A 19,739-nucleotide genomic window follows, 5' to 3' on the forward strand; every position below is an offset into this window, starting at 1 on the left:
AAAAAAAAAAAAAAAGGCAAGTTACAAAAGACTAACTGAGAGAAACCAACAGACAATTACATTTTCTCCTTTCGTCACATGGTGGTCTCTGTTCTCACTGTAAGCCTTAAAGCAATGATTTCAGTTCTCTTTTGCAGTAACTCATCACTGCACTTCAGTAATAAATTCTCCCCTCTATTCAAGTGACACAGTTATAATTGCAGATTGAAGCTACACCACAGTCTTTATGTGCAAAGCTAAATGATTCAAAGGAGAACAAAAAATATCACCACACAGCACCTCGTTGTTTGGTAGAAATTCAAAGGGAAACATTATGTTTCCCTCAGCAGGCAACTACTTCATGCCTCAGAGCATGAAGAATGACAGATAATACATAGTTTCTACCTGTATTTTTGGACTGTAAGGTACCAATTTCTAACAGCTTTTCCACAATTGCTCCTCCTTTCAGCTGGGGGATGGGGACCTCAAGGTGACTAAATTAGATTTGCATATGTTCCGATTCTCTGTGGCTACTTCAATTTGTGCTGGGAAAATGTCTGTGCTCTGCAGCAGAGTGAAGCACCCATGGACACAGCTTCAGGGGCCTCCCCTCAACCTGTCCATCTGCTGTCTGTTCAACTCAGGCACCTCTAGGGTCACCAAGAATTCCTGCTCAAGCAAACAGATTTAGTTTTGTCCCTGTCCTTAATTTTACCCAGGCTAGTGACTGAGCTTGAATCTGTTTTGCCAAGTATTTGCAATACTGGAGCATCCTGGCTTAAACATGTTTCCAGAATTGAGGACAAGAAAAGCACCAGCCTCCCTCATCAGCACCCTCACCAATGGCATTTCAGTGAGGGGTAGGATACCAATAAGACATATGGACTATCAAGATTAAAAGCAAGAAAAAATGTCAGGGTAATGTTCAACTTAGGCAGTTAGTTTAGTTAGTTACAGCTGTCCAAGATGAATGAAGTCTAATAAATTAACTTAAGCCAAACCAAATAATTACTAACCAATTAATTTTAGTCCAAAACAATTGTTATTTTGTACAGAATGCATGGGTAACTCCAGTAGTCTTAAAATGAAGCATGCCTGAACATGCACTGTTACATATATGAAGTTTGAACAGTGAACTGCATCTGCTTTTGGATGCAAAAAGAAAAGCTTCTATTAGACTGAAGCTTATTCGGTTCCATTTACAATGTATAGACTCTTGAAAGGCAGAAGGTGGTTACTTTTTATTTTTTTGGTTTTTTCTAAGACTATAAAAATGATACCTTTGACAATGTATTTTTAGTCCATTATAGCTCTATAACAAATATTCAAATATAGTGGGCAGGAACAAATTATCATCACTGTGGTTTCAACAAGGCTCTTAGAAAAAGAGAACATTCTGATCCATTGCTCATTCTTCTCCTTTTCAACTTAGTAACTCTTTTTTAATTTACATAGCTCTTTGTTTTTCAAAAAACTTCTGAATATTAGCTTTATTCTGCTGATCCACTTTCTACAGTTTTCAACCGAATAAAACTGTATTTTCTTTTTGCAGGAAATGCAGCCTGATTTCAAAAAAATGAAACTCCTCAAGAAAACAGCCTTTTCTCTTATGGAATTAAAATAAAAAATTAAAAGAAAAGTTATTAATGTTTTTCAGTTAAAACTTATTATTAATCTGACTGAAGCCTGGCTTCTACTTTCTATAATTAGTTCTTCAAGCTTTGCTCTCCCTTTAATACTCTACTGCTTCACATGGATTAATCTGAACTGGATATTTCCATAACATACAGCCTTGAACAGCTGGATGGAGTCAATGAATTATTCTTCAAATATTTTAAAGCTCCACTCAGACTTTTGCAATGATTAACTTATAATTCCCCAAATAAGCAGATAAAAACTGATAGCCCTTTAAGTTGAGCAGTTTTCCAAGTATTTTATCATCTCAAGTTAAATCAATGTAAAGATTCTAAATAAGAACTAGCAAGAGCATACTAATTTTCAGTTTTGAAGCCAGCACCACACCTATGGCTTAACCTTTCCTATTTAGGCCCAGTGTATTCTAAAACCTATTCTTCTGAAATTAATATTTTCTGCTGCCATCTACTTCTGTTGGTATTATTTTCTAGTGCTATTTACTTTTTGTTTATATCAAGAAATTATTATTATTATTATTATTATTATTATTATTAAACTGTTTATTTATTACATTGCTTACTCGGTAAAAGATACCCTGGAAATAACATACTAAGAAATGAAGTTGCAGAAATATGAAGCATTTCTCTTTATTCATGAATATTTCAGAAAGATCAACATTTTAATGAGCAAAGCCCAACACATTATTCCTGTGTGGGTTTATGCTTCTTATTCCACAGAAACCAAGTGCTTCTGTGAATGAAGTCACAGGAAAAAACTCCAAAACTTTAAGAAATGTAGTTGTCTTTAAATAAATTTTTTTAACACTCCTACAATTCTAGGACAAAAAATTGTAGACATATTTTCCCCAGACACACTTTGAAACTCTGCTTAGAAGAAATAAACAAGTTTAAGTAGGTGATTTCTTGTTAAAATATCATAATTTTTCAATCAACCTTTTTCCTTTAAGATACATTTTATGTGTTTACCTGAATAACGTGGATTAGTTTACTACTTAACCTAATACCATAACTGACAATCAAAATTCTTTTTTAAAGCATTTGAAACTCAAATTGCCTGGAGAAAACAAAAATATTTCTTTCTTGAATATAATCTGAAGCTATAGAGTTCTGTCTCCCCAAGACGCTACTTCTTAAAATGAAAATACCTGAAAAGCTAACACGTGAATACATTTATTGATGTTGAAACACACTATCTGTGGACAAGGTGATTCAGCAATCTCCACAGGCACACCCACACTGCCACTTGGGAAGAGAAGAGGGCATTCATTTGCTTTTCAAAAACAATTAGTGCAGTTAGAATATGAACACATGAACTACTTTTTGGCCCTACCTAATTGAAACAAACCAATCAGCCATTTATTTGAGGATCTTGCCTTTGTCACCAAGCTTTAGAGGAAGACATGAAGACTCAGTGATGGGTTAACTTTGGAGGTTTCCTTGTATGCACTTCAGTAACGGAAGGATGGTCTCTCATCCCCGCTGTGCCCACACATCCTATTGCTGCCTGATTTGGCACAAAGTAGGCTCACTCCAGAGGAAACAGGGCAGCATTCCCACAGGAGATGTGTGCTTACAGAACTCCAGCCCTTGAACAGAGCGAGTCAAAAAAAACCCAACCTCTTTTACTTAGTGGGTAAAGGAGACATTCAACCCAGAACACAGGTTCAACATAAAGTAAACCACTGGACCACCTACAGGTAATGTGGACAAAAATCTACTACTTGGATTCAACAGTCTGCTCCTAAGGTGGTGAATACCTTGATATCCTAAAAGTAAGAGGACATAACTGTCCTTTAAGTTTTTGTTTTGTTTTGTTTTCATTTCTGTAGCTCTAGTTCTTTTTTATTTATGTAAGAAGGATACCTTGTATCCTTTAGTAAGAACAATACCTTGCAACAAGGATTTCCTTATCCTAATTGCATGAAATGCTAATTGATTGTAACTAATTTCCTTTCTCCTTTTTTGAGAAACTTGTTTCCTTGTGTTGTGAAGAGAAAGTGGTACATGAAATTACATGGGATGAGCCCAAGGGTTTCAACTCAACTTCTTGTCTAAGTCACCTCAGCAACACAGCTCTATGTTTGTATCTGATGATTCAATGGCAGCTGGATGGGAAGCTGGTCAAACACCACTTCAGATGGGAAATGGACTCTGAAAATGGACTTGAAATAGAGTGATCTTGGGATTTAAGAAGAGAGAATCTACCTTCTCTCTCTACAATATCTGTGCACCCCCTCTCCATCTTTCCTAGTTCTCACAGTATTTCTTACACAAGATTCCTTCTAAACCTTTCCCAAAATTTACTACTATTCTTTTATATCAGAGAACCTTATTTTTACCGTTGGATTGCTCCCCACCAGATAGTCTAACGGGCTAAACGCACAACACTTTTTTCTATCTTCAAGGGAGAGGGAATTGTGACTGCTTTCAATTCCAATTCTATCATCAACTTTCCCAATTCTGTCATCAACCTTTTCACCTGCACATGTAAAACACTACATTTCAAAATCGAAATACGACCCCAAATGCCATCTTTTAATTATTTAGTCACAGATTTACTTCTTTCACTAGTTGCTTTTTCTCAGTCTTACCCCCATCAAATCCCACTGATCAGCTGATATGTAACATGGTCAGATATTATCCAAGTTACATGTAATACATATAGTTTTGTTTAATCCATGTATAGTCATATTTAATCCACACAGGGTCATTTCTAATCCATGGCTTCACTATGACATTCAACACTCTGTGTTCATGTTTCCTTTCAAGCTTGAGCAGTAATCACAGAAAGTACACTTATACCTTTGTCCACCTGTGATCACAATGAAGTTACTGCAGACGAAAGAATAAACCTACAAGAATTTGAATGATGCAAGATAACTTTTGAAACCTGTCTCGACTTTGTGCACTCATGTATCTTAAATGAGTATCTTAATCCCTCTCAGTTTCTTCAAAATTGTCTGTTGAAGACTGCATAAAGTGATGCTTCATCAGCTCTGAACTCTGGCAGCTCACTTTACAAACGTTTCTGCTGATTTGTAAAAGGTATATTCTGTATATAGAAGATGTCAGAACTCTCAGCTCTTACAGCAGACAAAAAGCATGCTTTGAAAACCAGGCTATATATAAAGATCTCAAGCTTATAGCACTTCATCTTTTACCAAGATTATGTAATAGAAGACTTCATTGCTTAAATACTTGCACAGACTGATCTAGCATAGATGATGATGTCAGCCTCACTGAATTTGCTAATTCTTTATGTCTCACACCTGGAAAAATGTCAGTGAAACTTAAAAATAAAAGGTGACTTTTTATTCCACATCACTGTGAAAACCAAAGCACCGAAAGCTCATAGAATTCTGCCTACCAAGCATTTCATATGGGAACACTACGACTAAAATAAATTAAAAAAAAAAACCCATATTTCAGAATTTACTGGGAAGCTCACTTAAAGAAATGCAGTATTTTCTTGCTTAAGCTCTGGTAATAAGAACAGTAAGATATCAAAACCTACCTGAATGTGAAATAAATTAAACTAATTCATTACTTATCCTTAAAGGGATTATCTTCACTTCTAACTTTTAGAAACAAAGTCTAGGTTAACTTAATACTTACTAAAGCTCAGCCACAACATGAAACACAATTTAATACCTAAAACTTAGGTGCAGTTCTCAGACAAGATTTATTCAAGCTTTTGACTCTCTATGCACCAGCTTTTCAAAGTCATCACATTTTTTGATGCCCTAATAACTTTCATCTCTTTTATTTACTATCAATAGCACTACAGATTCTAGGAATAGACCATTGTATTTATCCTGAGAATTCAAAAGGAAGCATTGCCTTGCTTTTCCTGTCATTAGGCTATCTCCAGGCTCCTATGAGAATGAAAGCTATATAAATGAAGCTATGTCACTAACACAAACATACAAGATTTCATAAAAGCCTAGCAACCATCTCTCTCACAAAAATTGCTTTTTTTAAAAATCATTGTTCATATTTCTAATACTTGTAATGGTTTACAAGTAACAGATGAGCCCAAGCCAGACAAACACAAACCCTTCCAAAGTTCCTGACCTACTCACAAGTAGTTCCATACATCCACTCAGTCCTACCCAGTCACCCTAATTATCACACTGACACTGCATACAGAAAGAACAAAACACACAGCTCTAAAATTCTATGTGGTCTATACAAAATTTCTAATCAGAAATCCAAGTAGTACTCACCACATGCAGAATTTTATTCTCTGTTTCATATACTGTGCAATCCTGAAAAAGTAAAGCAGAAAAGACAGGTTAAATTGGTCCAATCATTCTCCCTTCCTTGACTTATCCTTAAAGGAATTGAACTGAATTGAAAAGTCTTTAGGATGAAACAAAATATTTCAAAGACTTAGACTGAATGGAAAGAAAGTGTGAAGCTGCCACTGAAAGGAAAGGAAATCCTGGTAAATGTTTGTATGTATTCACTAGTTCTTGTTGCTTCCTTCCTTGAAACAGGTAACACTTTCTCCACTTTGCATGCTTTTGGCACATACCAGTTAGTCACATGTATCTCAGACAAATGCCTTCCACCAGCCATCCCTGAGCATGGACAAAAATGACCTTCTAGTGATAACACTGAAAACCAGGTTCCAGCAACTGTCTTAAGTGACTGAGATGAACAATTCCTGCTGAGGTGAACTGACATTTTTGCACACTGCTGAAGCAGGGAAGGAAAACCTTGGGAGGGGAAAGTAGAGTTGATTGTTTATAACACACCGTGCTACAGGAGGGAGGAGAAACGCTACATACAAAGCACACAGGAAACTTGAGGCACACACAGGCTGCTGAATGCATGTACATTCTTTTTACCTCACGTAGCATGTGAGGCAGCTTCCATAAGCAAGACTAACAGATGGGAGGCTGGGACTGTGAAAGTATTTCTGACAGGACAGAGTCTCAGCAGATATAAGGAAATGGAATTTCAAAGGCAGAGAGCACATGAAATACAACCAATATTGGTGAAAGAACGACTTTTCTTTTAAGTTCATTCAGACACTGTAACTTCGTGGTAATTAGTGCAAGCTCTGTTTAGAACAGATGCTTTATATCCTATCTAATAAACCACATGAAAAATGTGACTAAGTTTTCACATTTAAAGTCTCATTTTAATATCAATTTATCCTGCTAGAAAACTAACTTCGTTGTATGCAACTGTTCCAAAAAAAAAAGAACTTTTAATCCATGAAACACTTCAACGTTACTCAGGCAAAAAAAGCCAATGTGTTCTTAGGCTCTATATAAAGCCACCTATGCTGAAGCAGCAGGTTGATCAGGGAACATTTTCCTAATAACAGCTGCTGGCATTCAGGAAACATTTGCCAGTAAGTATAGCCGGAAAGAAAATCTAACACATTTAATTATATGCAGACATCAATGAAGTATTTGCAATCTTAGTAGCAAAACACACATTTCATTGTTTTATGTGGGATGGCATGTAACATTTTCAATCTGGATACATCTATTTTCTGCATGGTTACTTATGAATCATTTTGCAAAAATAGCAAGAAGAGATTGGAACATTTATATTGAAGGGGAAATAAGTGCTTTTAAGCAGACATAATTATTTCATTGGTAATATGAAGAGTTTACTATAAGTTCAATCACTCAGTTTAAAGAGAATAATGTTTGAAAAGTCTCGCTATTATGGCAAGAAGGATTTTGGGGTCTTGAATGCTGTAGAGGTTTTTTACAAACAAGAAAGCAGTGAGAAACAGAGAAATACTGCTAAATCCTTGAATTGAAATTTCCCCATGGTCATAAAGGAAGCTAAAGAAATGTGCTTTTTTCTGACAAACCAAGACTATATATTAAAAAAATTAAAGTATTTCTGAATCCACAAAATCTAGTAAAACAAGTGGAAAACTTCTCAGGCATCCAGTCTATGAATAGATTCACCCTGAATTTCTCTCCTCAACACACAATTCCCTACAAATCCATGGTCTGGGTAGAGGAATTGCTAAATGAGTTCATCACATAGCAACAGCAGCTTGTTGATACTACATCTTCATATTCAAGAGAAAAATTAACAGTTCAGTAAACCATAAAAGACAGAAAGACTGAAGGACAGCAAATGCAATGCTTAGGTAAAACAAACCAAAACATTCCAAAATACTCTTTGTCCACACATGGATGACATCCAACTAAATATAATTCAAGCCTGAACTCTGGGAAATGTGCAGCAATGTCAAGAACCATGCTGGCATAGCCCAAAGCAGCCCTGAAGTCTAGGACTCGAAACCTAGGAAAAGGTCACCAAGCTCATCCCTGCAGCTTGTTTCCACTTCCTGCAGCCATCCCTAGAGAGGAGGGCTAAGACTGCTTCTGAATGACCCCAGAAGCAAAAGCCACATGCCACTTTCTGTCATAGGGAACAGTTCATTTTCTCTTTGCTGCCTTGTGCTTTTATGTTTAACCAAGGGCTGAAGATAACTTGTGCCCACTCTCCACAAACACCCCTTGGGTGGAATGGTAGGCTGACTGCTTATTACTGGGGGCCTTTACCATTTACAGTTATTGCTTTTTCATACCCATTTCATTTCAACTAAAAGAGCTTAAAGCACTTGAGAACTATAAAAAGTCTCCAACTATGCAATTAGAAATAAATTTTTATTCTTAGTAGCATACCACCCACACCTGGAGAATGTCTTTTTCTTCCACACAAGCCTATATCTTACTCCTGAAAGATTTTCTTTAATATCTGTTTAACTAGGGTATCAAAACATTGCAGTCAAGGTAAGAAACAGATCATATGCAAGTTTAACATCAACTTTTTTTCCACTTTAGAAAAGCAAGAACACACACAAAAATCTGCAACCAAGCTTTACTCCTACACAAGCTAAAATTTTGCTATTCATTTAGTTAAACCAACACTGTGATTATCTCTGAACTGAAATACACAGTTACAGCAAGGAGGATATATATTATTTTTACCTGTTTATTCTCTGAACTTTGCATATATATTTACTGCCATACAATAAATGAAACTAGGTTATGTGATCTTCTAACCAACCAAAGAAGACCTTATAGTGTTTCAGCTGAAGTTACCTTCTAAATGTGGATTATTTTCTAAAACATTAATGACACAGATTGTTAAAGCATCAGAAGAAGTTACGTTAATTTACATTTCATGAAGATGTAGTCAAACACTGGCCATTAGTAGTTTAAGGAAGAAAAATAGGACAGTATCGTCTACAAGAAGAAAGAAAGAAATAAAAGAGAAATATGATGGAACAACTTTATGACTAATATCAGTTCTTCATGGTCACTCTTTCCAGCTCTGCATCATGCATAAAAATGGGCAAAGGTGACCTTTTTCACTGAGCCGGTGATTAGGCTAAAATCCTAAAAAAAGAGAAACAAGAAGTCCAAAACTTGAAGAAAAAAAAAAGCAGTAAGGGAGGAAGATAAGAGCAGCAAGAAAAAAACCACACAAATCAAGGAGAGGGTTCTTCTGCATTTTCAATCCCAGTATAATTAAAAAACCTAATTTTAAGACTAGCAAGACCTAAATTACACTGAGAGGCATTATATATTTCTTCCAGAAGCTCTGACCTTCATAACCACAATTTCGCATTGTCTCTACAAAAAAAAATTGGAAGTTGTATCTGCACAGATCCTACTCTACTGTTGTAACAAATAATTGCTAAGGATGTTTAAATTAAATCCACTGAATGAGAGAGCACTGACCAATAACAACACTGCAAAATATACACATCTCACCCATCCCACCCCAGACATTGCTGGAACAAATCACACGTGAGACAACATGTATAAAATACAAATATCTGTGGACTTTTTTTTTCAAAAGCAGTGTTTATGATGCTATATTTTCCCTCTTTTTTTTTTTCTATCCTCACTATTACCACCTTTTTTTAAAACATTTATCTTACTATGTCACAGATGTGGGAAATGGGGTCAGCTAATAACATTAGCACTTTCCTTATTCTTTAATTGTTTCTTTGCACCCAAGTTGATTAAATCTCAACTCAAAATGTGAAGTACTGAGATACAGACAACCTGCCAATTCAGCCTACTGCTCACGTGTCCCACAGGTAAAAAAATGTTCACGCATTTCTCTAGTACTGTAACTGTGGGATAAATATTCTGCAGAAAACATTTCTATTTTCGCATCTATATGATCTGGTATACAAGTCCAAGTTGGCAACCTGTCAAATTACTTATTGCAATTACCTGTCAAACACCTCTCAGGATACTTGTAGGCTGTAACCTTAAAACTTTCCATCATTATTACCACTGCTACAACTATTATTATTATTCATGGTTTTGCCACATATTCCAAGCAGCTGATGCACTGCACTCTTCTTGGCAGCCTTAAGTTCCTGTCAACTCCATAACTTTACTTCAGAATAAAATTATGATAGTTCATAAAATAACAAATATACCTAGAAATAGCTAATGGATGCAAAAAGGGAGAAATGCAGAAATATATACATTAGATCTTTCAGCAACATTTCAGCATTTCTAGTAATCCTTAGATCAGAGTGCCCAAGAGATGGCATGGACTTCTTTCACAATATTTTCTTGTTCAGCAGAATGTCTTAGTTGCTCATATATATGTAGTAATCCTAATTTATTTTTTCCTATAAGGCAAGGCAGATTCCTAGGCAGAACTGACATAGAAGCAGTTTACATGATTTTTAGGAAAAAACCCCAACTCTCCCAGTTCTCAGGTAACATATTAGCCCAAAAATATCCTTTTTACATTCATATGACAGTAGGATTGCCTAGAAGCAGGCTGTGTGATTGAATCAACTGGAGCAACTTATGAAGAGCAAGAGCTTGCCATAAAATCATTAATTCTCTGGACAGCTTTTATGATGCTTCTGGCAAAGCTTCTTCACTTATTTCTTCATATATTCTTCTATGCAGACCAACTGAATCTACAGAAAGGCGATATACATGTGTGTGTTTGTGAATATTGCACTGTTTTTTCCAATATGTTGCAGATAAAAATGTAATTGTGTTAGGAGCACCATTTCAAAAGTGGTAGTTAAATTACCTGGAAAATGCATGAGCAATCCCACTCATCTTCCATGTCTAGTTTTAGGAGGACACCAGCTAGATTTTACATACTGCTTAAAAACAGATGTCTGATAGAATTGTCGTCACCATTGTTTTTAAAGTCATGCAAAATATTCTAAGATATGCAATTACAGTTCTCTATTTGTAACAAAAATACTGAATTACATGATTGCTTAAAAGAGGGTTCAGACTCTCATGAATTGCCAAACCTTTGGCATAAGACTCTCTTGAGCAATGTAGCCATTGGTTGGAATTAAGCCAAGCCATCCTTTAAATCCCTTTGCTTCTCAAATTGATTAAAACCGTAATTGAATCCTTTAATAACAGTGTAAGTCAAATGGATGATCTGTCGGTCTTGCTACTTAGCAACAATAAAAAATAATTAACTTGAGAATGCCCAGATCACAACTTCCAGCCCCTTCAGTCTCAGTACTGCAACCATAAGTTGTTCTGGCTTCAAGGAGTCTGTTCAAGTGTCACTAGCTCTAGGGAGCTTATGCCATTGGCTCTAGAACAGCTCATTTGGTTTGAATTCTGCCCAATTCAGCTATAGCAAGAGAGCCATAAGACTGAGGTTTGCTGAAGTTGTCCCTGAAGGTTCTCACAGAAGATCTCAACAACCATGACAAAGTCTAAAGCTTTGCCAACACATGAAGGTGGCAAAAGTTTTATAACTTTTAGTGTACCTTCCTTTATTATTGCCCTTCATCACTTTTCTGGGACAAAGACTCCGGTACATAGTTTCTAAAGAGGTACAAGGGTAAGACAGGTTGAGTTCATGTAGCCTTTCACTAATTAGAAAATACATGGAAAATATATCTAATGCAGCTGATGGCAGGAATAAACAATGACAGCTTTGAAACAGTAGACTTGAATGATATCTAGAATAGTTTGGGAAGGGACCTTAGAGATCATCTAGTTCCTGTACTACTGCCATGAGCAGGGAGGGATGACACTCACTAGATCAGATTGCTCAGGCCCCCATTCAACCTGACTTTGAACACTGCCAGGGAAGCAGCATCCACAACTCCTCTGGACAACCTGTTCCAGTGTCTCACCACCCTCACACTAAAAAATTTCTTCCTAATATCTAATCTAAAACTGCCCTCTTTCAGTTTAAAGCCATTCCCCCTTGTCACATCACTACATAGCCTTGTGAAAAGTCCCTCTCCAGCTCTCTTGTAGCCTCCTTTAGGTACTGCAAGGCTGCTTACAAGGTCTCCTGGAGCCTTCTCTTTTCCAGGCTGAACAACCCCAACTCACTTGGCCTGTCTTCACAGCAAAGGTGCTCCAGCCCTCTGATCATCTTCGTGATCTCCTCTGGACTTGTTCCAACAGGTCCACATCCTTATTACATGGGAGGCCCAGAGCTGGATGCAGCACTGCAGGTGGGGTTTCACAAGACTGGGGTAGAGGGGGGCAATCACCTCCCTTGACCTGCTTTTGAAGCTTCCCAGGATATGGCTGGCTATGACCAAATGCTTTTTGCTATACAGCATGATGATTAGAAAAATGATGGATATTATGGAACCCTGCTTAAACTGTGACATACAGGTATCTCTGGGTAATTACTGGAATAACAGAATACAAATTGGTAGATATACAGCTTTGGTCAACCCCATCGTCCAACCCCCCTTTACAAAAACAAGGAACAAAAAAACTCTTAAATGCCCCACAAGCTACAGAAGCTGACAAGCAGGTAACATTCTCCTCTGGCAACACACAAAGAAATAAGAGCATGACACAGTCAGAGGTTTCCTGAGGTGCTTTATCACATATTTTAAGAGGTCTAGCAGGTCTTTGGATACAAAAGGTATGGGCCTTGGGGACACTGAAAATTACAAATGTTTGGAACAGGGAGAAAGGGAAAGGAAATACCTTTCTTCTGTCTCTTACCTAAAATGCAATAGCAAGCTCCTCTAAGCTATACAATACCCAGTGCTTGCACATGTAACCCTTGGCTGCAGCCACAAAAAATTAGTTTTTAAAATTACACAGATATTGTTAAAAATCTGCACTGTATTTCCAAGTAGCCATCCCCATGACTTTCTTTCCACTGAGCTGTTCAAAATGTCTCCCATTATGGCTGTTTCACTCTGACAGTCCCAGGGAGCTCTATCCTTAACTCTCCCCTTTTCTGCAACCTCTTCCCTATTGCTCAGCAGCCTCCTAAAATCCTGCTGCTTTAATTATCATCTCTGTGCGGATGAGTCACAGATCTCTCATCCCTTCTGTTCACATTCGCAGTTCAGAATCTCCTTCTGGATATTTGCCACCAGCCCTAACACAGTATGCTGAAAAGCTGAAATCACGTTTCTTCCCAAACGCTCCCTGTCCCCCCTTTCTTTCCCTATCTCTGTCAACAGCTCCACCACCTTATGTCCCACAAGCTCACAACCTGGGTGCCATTTTCAACTCCTCTTCGCTTCCCACACAAATCCTGTTGATTTTATTCCCACTGTCGTTCAGACATATTAGCTTTCTTTCTCACTTATGCTACAGTTATTCAATTGCTGCAGTTTCTTGCCATTGGGTCTATGGCATCCTCACTCAGTTGTAACTCCCTTCCCCTCCACACTGAAGCCAGAACTCATCTGAAGCTGCAGAACCCACTGTATCCTCCCCCATTGGAGAAGTGCATAAGAACTGAGAGAGATGGGAAAAAGCAGAATGGTGAGCAGGCATCATTTAACATAGTAAGAGGAGAGGGAAAAAAATCTCTATTGGGAAATACAATGCAAGCTACTAAATACATGCTACAAAAAAGGACATTTTTTATGCAACCTACACACACATGCTTCTAAAAGTCTAGATCCTTTCCCTGAAAATGCAATAAACCTGCAGTACTCTAAGTTCATAACCCTTGTGTTCAAACTAATAGCAATTACCCAGCTTGCTGAGTACAAAGAATTGCTTTAATTTTATTTAAACAATCTGTGTGGAGTGGCACCTATCACCATAGTAACAGAATACTTCATGTAGAAATTTAATACAACTTACATAAATCACCCACAGATCAAGGAACTACTGGGAAAAATTGCTTGCTGGATTAAGAGAGATGCAATGGGTACACTAAGCTCTTTTATTCTATCTTTCTGAAGTAATTTTCCATTTCTAATTATTTCTCCCCTCCCTTCTGTAAAAGACATCATGTTGCTTTCCTTAGGGATCTGGTCACATATTAATTCTTACTTTGCATGTTGAGAGTTACACCTCTTCCTTCTTTCTAAAATGAGCCAGTACCCCATTCAGTCAGAAACCACAACCAGTATTTCAGCACCAAATAAAATCACTGATACTTGCTCACATATCCTGCAGAATCTAAGTGCTTACATGGTCTCAGTTCAATTTCAGCTCCTCAGATGATTTCTCTATTTGGTGACATCCTCAGCAGGTAAAAAAAAAAAAAAAAAGCCACTGAAACTATCAGCAGATGAGAGATTGGAATTGAGGAAAAAAATGGTCCAACCAAAGCAGAAAAAACAAAAGTCAAAACACTTTTTTTCTCCCACAGCTCTAAATAAGCCTCATGCATTTAAAACTATATATTTTATTATTGGCATGCAAAATAGAGCTTGTAGCACAATGTGCTGTGTAGTTCTTCAGTTTTCAATGTCACTTCCAAGACCATTTAGATGTAAATAACGTCTTAATTTTTCAGTTCTGCTTTTCCTCTAGTACTGTCATGAGAAATAATTCTGGTTTAAAAATACAACTGCAGCAAAATATTTAATTTTTTAATCTTTCATATAGGTGGTTATTTTGCCAACAGAGGAAATGAAATTAATTGAACTGAAAAAAAAGTCATGATATTTAGGTAGATGGCATTCCAGGCTCAGCTACAACCTGAATGTTTCATATTGGATCATCTAAAATGTATGTATTTGTAATGGCTTTAGGCAAACAAATGCACACATATTCCTGAAATATAGACAGACACTGCACTTATTCATGCTTGAGGCTTTTACTAGCTACTTAGCAACACATGGTTTCTATAATTCACTGTACTGAATTGGGATCTTGCTTTACTGTACCTGGTCACAGACACTGTCTTGCCCCTGGGAAGGGAGACCAGTTTCCAAAGTACAAGAAATGCAAAGTCTTGATCTTCACATCTACTGATATGACCAACACAATCTTAATACATCATCATTAATCATTAAATTCACCATTAATAAAGAATTACTCAGAGTGTGGCATATTCTCTGTGTGCCTCTATTCAGATGGAGACTGTGATGCCACTCAGCATGCATGGACACAGTGCCCACACCAGCCTAAAAAAACCCACTTTTGTTTAAAAGAAACATGAGATACAAAACCACATATTCTCCCTCTGTCTACACTTTATCCCAGTTTCCACCAACTTTCTGCTACTTTCTGCATGTGGTTCCACGAGCACATGAATTAACAGTCCCTGACTCCTTCACTGTCACCTTGACCTGCTCAGGGCTCCTTTTCTTGGAAAAATTTAACAGCTGCATTGGTTTACCAGCATATGCCCTGTCAAAAAGACTACTCTTTTTTTCACAAATTATTCTGCTTTGTGTTTTATTTTTCCCCCATGTTCAGAGACTGTAAACCATTAATCTGAAAGAAAAGCAAGCAAACAAACAAAACACACACACACACACAAAAAAGCCTGAAAATAACAAAAAAACAAACACCAACTCATTTTTTGCTTTCTGATCACTAAGTTTTTTTACATACTAAGCAACCTTGTGTATTCTGGTGGCTTTTTTGGTTTTGGTTTTGTTTTCTTTTCGTTCCATCCACTTGGAAAAGAAATTACTTTCTCTGAGAATGGAAAAGAAAACAAATTCACAGGGCTTTACAGGGTGGTAGATAAGCTACTTTGAAAATGTCGCATCATAGACATACACAGAACTACACAACTTTAGGAAGAAAACCCCATACCACTTAACAGCACCTATCTCAATGACAACTGATGAGTCATAAAATTAGTCCTAGTGTGGTTCATCCCAATAGACTATTATTGATGTTTTAATCTTTGAGCCATTCCATGCCTAATTCCATTTCAAAAATTTAAATCAAAAGAGAATATATATACAAGTAAGCCATTTCAAGGAAAAAAAATGAAACAAACTACCAGAATCAGAAAAAGGCATCAATGCTAAGTATCTTAGGCACTTTTTGCATTACATTAAATTACAGCTGAAATTTTCTATGTAAGTGTGCTGTAAGACAAATAAGCTACTTTACTATGAAAAAGAGAAAAACATAGCTAAAGAGCATAAATTTAAACTACTTCACTATAGCTCCTTGTAAACAAACAACATTTTCATGTTTCTCACAGTCCTTTGATTTCTATTTTTGAATGTATATACATTATATGCATTACACATTGACTTTTGAAAGTGAAGAAAACAACTGCACAGAACAATATGTATCCTGAAACACCACTGCTGAGAGCTGCATTGAAACCTAACAAGAGAAAATCTTGCATAACAGCAGTGCTCGAAGCATACGAGTCTGAATTTCTGTCAGCATTACTTACAATGAGTTATAATATATGAAGACCCTTTTGATTTCATGTAGATAGGCAGATATTGCCTGGGAATTGTTTTCAAGGGGAGCTATTTAGCTCTAACTTTTCCCATCTATGTAGCTACCTATTTGTACACCTACTCCTTATTTGTATACTTACCAAAAATGGGGCATTTTGTATAAACAATGTACCATGCATATAAAAAAAAAATTCAAGAATGTGCCTCCTTGTCATGAAGTATTTTTATCTCAATAAGGAGAGAAAGAAATTATTATTACCACAGTAGGATAACAAAAATTTTCCTGCAAGCATTTGCTAATAAAGGTGGGGTGGAAGGAACAATGTTAAAAATTTCAATTAAAAACTTTAAAATTTAATATGCAATTGTTCCCAGCAAACTCATTCTACTTTGAAAATCCCTGCAATCTAGAGGTGCAAAGCACTTTTAATGATGATACAAAGATTCACACCACTAAACTATTAAAACCGTTTTATTAGCTAAAGATACCCAAAGTAATTAGCTACTTGGTATGACCTGAAATTTCCAGATTTTAAGCTATATTTAGTGAGTCCTTAAGTCCTTAAAAATTAGGACTTAAAAACAAAAGTGAGAAATTGTGATATGAAAGATAATTTGTAAGAATGGTTCTTAGGATTTTACTTCTTCTTCTTCATTCATGTATGTGATATTATTCTCACCAAATGAATAGAACCACTTTATATTACTGCACTTGGATTCTGAGTCAGAGCAGAGGAGCTAAGAAGATAAATTTCCATTTTACCCTTATAACTGTAAAACAAACCTGAACTTACATTTCTCAGTGAAACTTAACATTTGAAACTTTTTTCTTTTGAGTTACAGATGTTTGATTACAAAACCCACAATGATATAAAAATAGTGCATTGCTCAAGAAATAATTTGTGATCCTTTTTAATGTCTTTATCTGAATCACAGCAATGGCTAAAAGCCCAACAAAGAATATCCCCTGGCATACGAAGTGCATCCATTGGGCAAGGAATATATATGGACACTTTCTTTTCTGTATCTCAAATGCCTTAAAATGGGAAAAAAGTTCCAAACCCCTCAGCTGAAGCAGTGCACAGGGCACTTCTGTGTGCTCTATAGCAGGGCTTTTAGCTCAAAATCCCAAATGTCCATAATGCCCAGACAGTGTGTTTGTGTAGGATTATCCTGGTCTCTCTTTGTTATCTTCATCCTGGCTGCCACTCCCCAAATTGCATCACTCAGGTTTCTCACCCCATGTCACCCAAAATCTGGGGTTACCTCCAAAAGTTGCTGTGAGACAGCTGATGTCAGCTCTGTGACAATGCAAGACAGATCCACGTCAGCCGAAGGACTGCTCTCCATCTCCACCCTGGTTACACAGCATTGCTTCCACCACAACTCTTCAAAGAGTTGTTTAGGCAGAGAACTAAATGCAGTGAAGCTTTTCTAAAGGAGTATTTACAGGCCTACAGCTATGTTTCTACTGGAGCATATTGCTACGTAAATCCCACAAGACACTAAAGCTGAGAGATAAACATCGGTGGTTTTAAAACTAAATAAACACTGCAAATCATTGTGAAAGCTGATTAAGGAAAGTAAAAAACATGTGATGAGGGCTACTAATGATCACTATTAAAGAGCAGTAAAAGAAATAGGGTGTTCAGCAGCAAAGTTTTCTTTAACTGTCTGGTAACTTACAAAGTCAATATAAAATTAGACTTTTCAGATATTCCTAAGATTTCCAGGGTTTTAATTCTAAAGAAGAAAGCTTCTTTACTGAAACCTTAATGAATTCCTGAGGAATAAGAGCACTTACAGTGATAGTAAAAGCTACCTACAGATTGCCTAAGAAAGCAAGACATCTTCTATTCCTTAAAGTGATCAATGTAGCTACTGCTACCTCTCTCAACCAAAACAAGCCCACTTGAAAGGACCAGTTTTCGGTAACCTCTGAAGCTGAATAACCCAACTATCTAAGTCAACAGAAAAACTTTCACAAACATCATCAAGACAATCTCTCATGTTCTTCCTGATACGCATTTGTGAATGGAACAATTCTGTTGACACAAACCTAAATTCACAAATGAACCAAATAGGAACAAAGCACTACCCAAAGCAATCTCACACACACACAACCAACCTGTTCACCCATAGCCCTTTAACATTTATCTTGTACCATCAAGAAAGAACAGGCCTTTTTTGTGCATTGCAGAGGAAACAAAGTACAGATAATTTTCAGCGTTCGATTCCTACAGGGAGGCAGATATGTGTAGGAGAGAAAGAGTGCAAAGAAATGGTAGAAAAAAATTGTAATAGTCTCGTGGATTGGTTTGTTATTTAAATCCTTTTTTTTTTCTTCCAGTGCTCAGCTTCAAGTGAAGAGTTTATTATAGAAATGAACAAGAATGCAAGCCCTGGATTAAAGAAGCCATCAGCAAGGAGGACAGTATAAAGAGCCAAAACCTGCAGGAAGAGGCTATGAAACAATATCCTAAAATCCTAAGGGGGAGAAAAAAAAAATGCCTAAGCCAAAATAAAGCAGCTGCATAGAAGCAGATGATTAGTGCAGGCTACAGTAATAACTTGCAGTGCTCTGAGGGACCTGCTCTCACTGGCAAATATCCACTGCACACTGGCCTGTCAGGCCTTGGGCAATGTGCAACACACAGAGAAAATTTAATGGTCAAAACAAGGTATGTTTCTTCCCACATTTTATTTCAAAGTTCTCCAACTCCAACTTTTCTAATTATTTATAGGTTAAAACATAGACACTCAATAACTTTTCTTAGACTTCATAGTTATAAGCATGATGCAATACTGTCATTTTGCTTCATTATCCATTTAGTTCTGATAATGACAGGGACACAACCCACTATCATTTAAGTCTATGAAGAAACACGGTATTACATTTAGCTTCAAAAGGTACAAAATAATTCAAGCAAGACACCTTAATTTTAGCACTTTTTTTTCTTCATCTTGACTAAAGAATCATCATTTTGGCTTTGGTTAATAAATCTGAACATTGACTGTAACTTAATGCAAAAAAAATCCTGGTGGAACTCAGCTACTGAAGTTCTATTTTTAAACTTTACAAAAGTCTTAAGTCAAAGGTATTAAAAATGTACAGACTGTACACCTTTTATAAACCTTTATAAACCTTATAAAAAGCTGATAGGTCTTCTGTAGGTCTTTCACAAAAAAAATTAAACTAGTAAAGTACGATAAAATACTTTGCATACAAAAGAAAACAGATTCTGAGATAGAAAAAACACTTGATGAGGTGATACTGAAAGATTTAATTTACAGCCTTAAGAAAGCACAATGAGGATTCTCAGTGTGTTCAGTGATCATATAAAAGAATATCAGCTAAGACATTTTGAAATGCTACATTGGAATGCCTTTGTTTTAAGTAGAGCTCAAACCACATGTGTTCAAGACTACTAATGGAATTTTTCATTATCATGCTTCTGACCACAGCCCAATTAAATTTCAGTACACACTTAAAT

At 36.6% G+C, this 19,739-nt stretch overlaps 1 protein-coding gene across 8 annotated transcripts in view; it reads right to left on the minus strand.

Annotated features, from left to right (window-relative positions):
* The window catches only part of CNKSR2 (connector enhancer of kinase suppressor of Ras 2), a 204,822-nt gene that overhangs the window by 125,215 nt on the left and 59,868 nt on the right, over positions 1-19,739 (minus strand). For all 8 annotated transcript variants that reach the window (XM_085050753.1, XM_085050763.1, XM_085050743.1 and 5 more), the window contains exon 5: positions 5,861-5,902. In XM_085050753.1, coding sequence (XP_084906879.1) covers positions 5,861-5,902 — 42 coding nt within the window. The remainder of the gene's footprint in view (positions 1-5,860; positions 5,903-19,739) is intronic.

This window comes from Lichenostomus cassidix, chromosome 1 (assembly GCF_008360975.1).
Source record: "Lichenostomus cassidix isolate B80296 chromosome 1, HeHo_3.0, whole genome shotgun sequence".
Lineage (NCBI taxonomy): Eukaryota > Metazoa > Chordata > Aves > Passeriformes > Meliphagidae > Lichenostomus > Lichenostomus cassidix.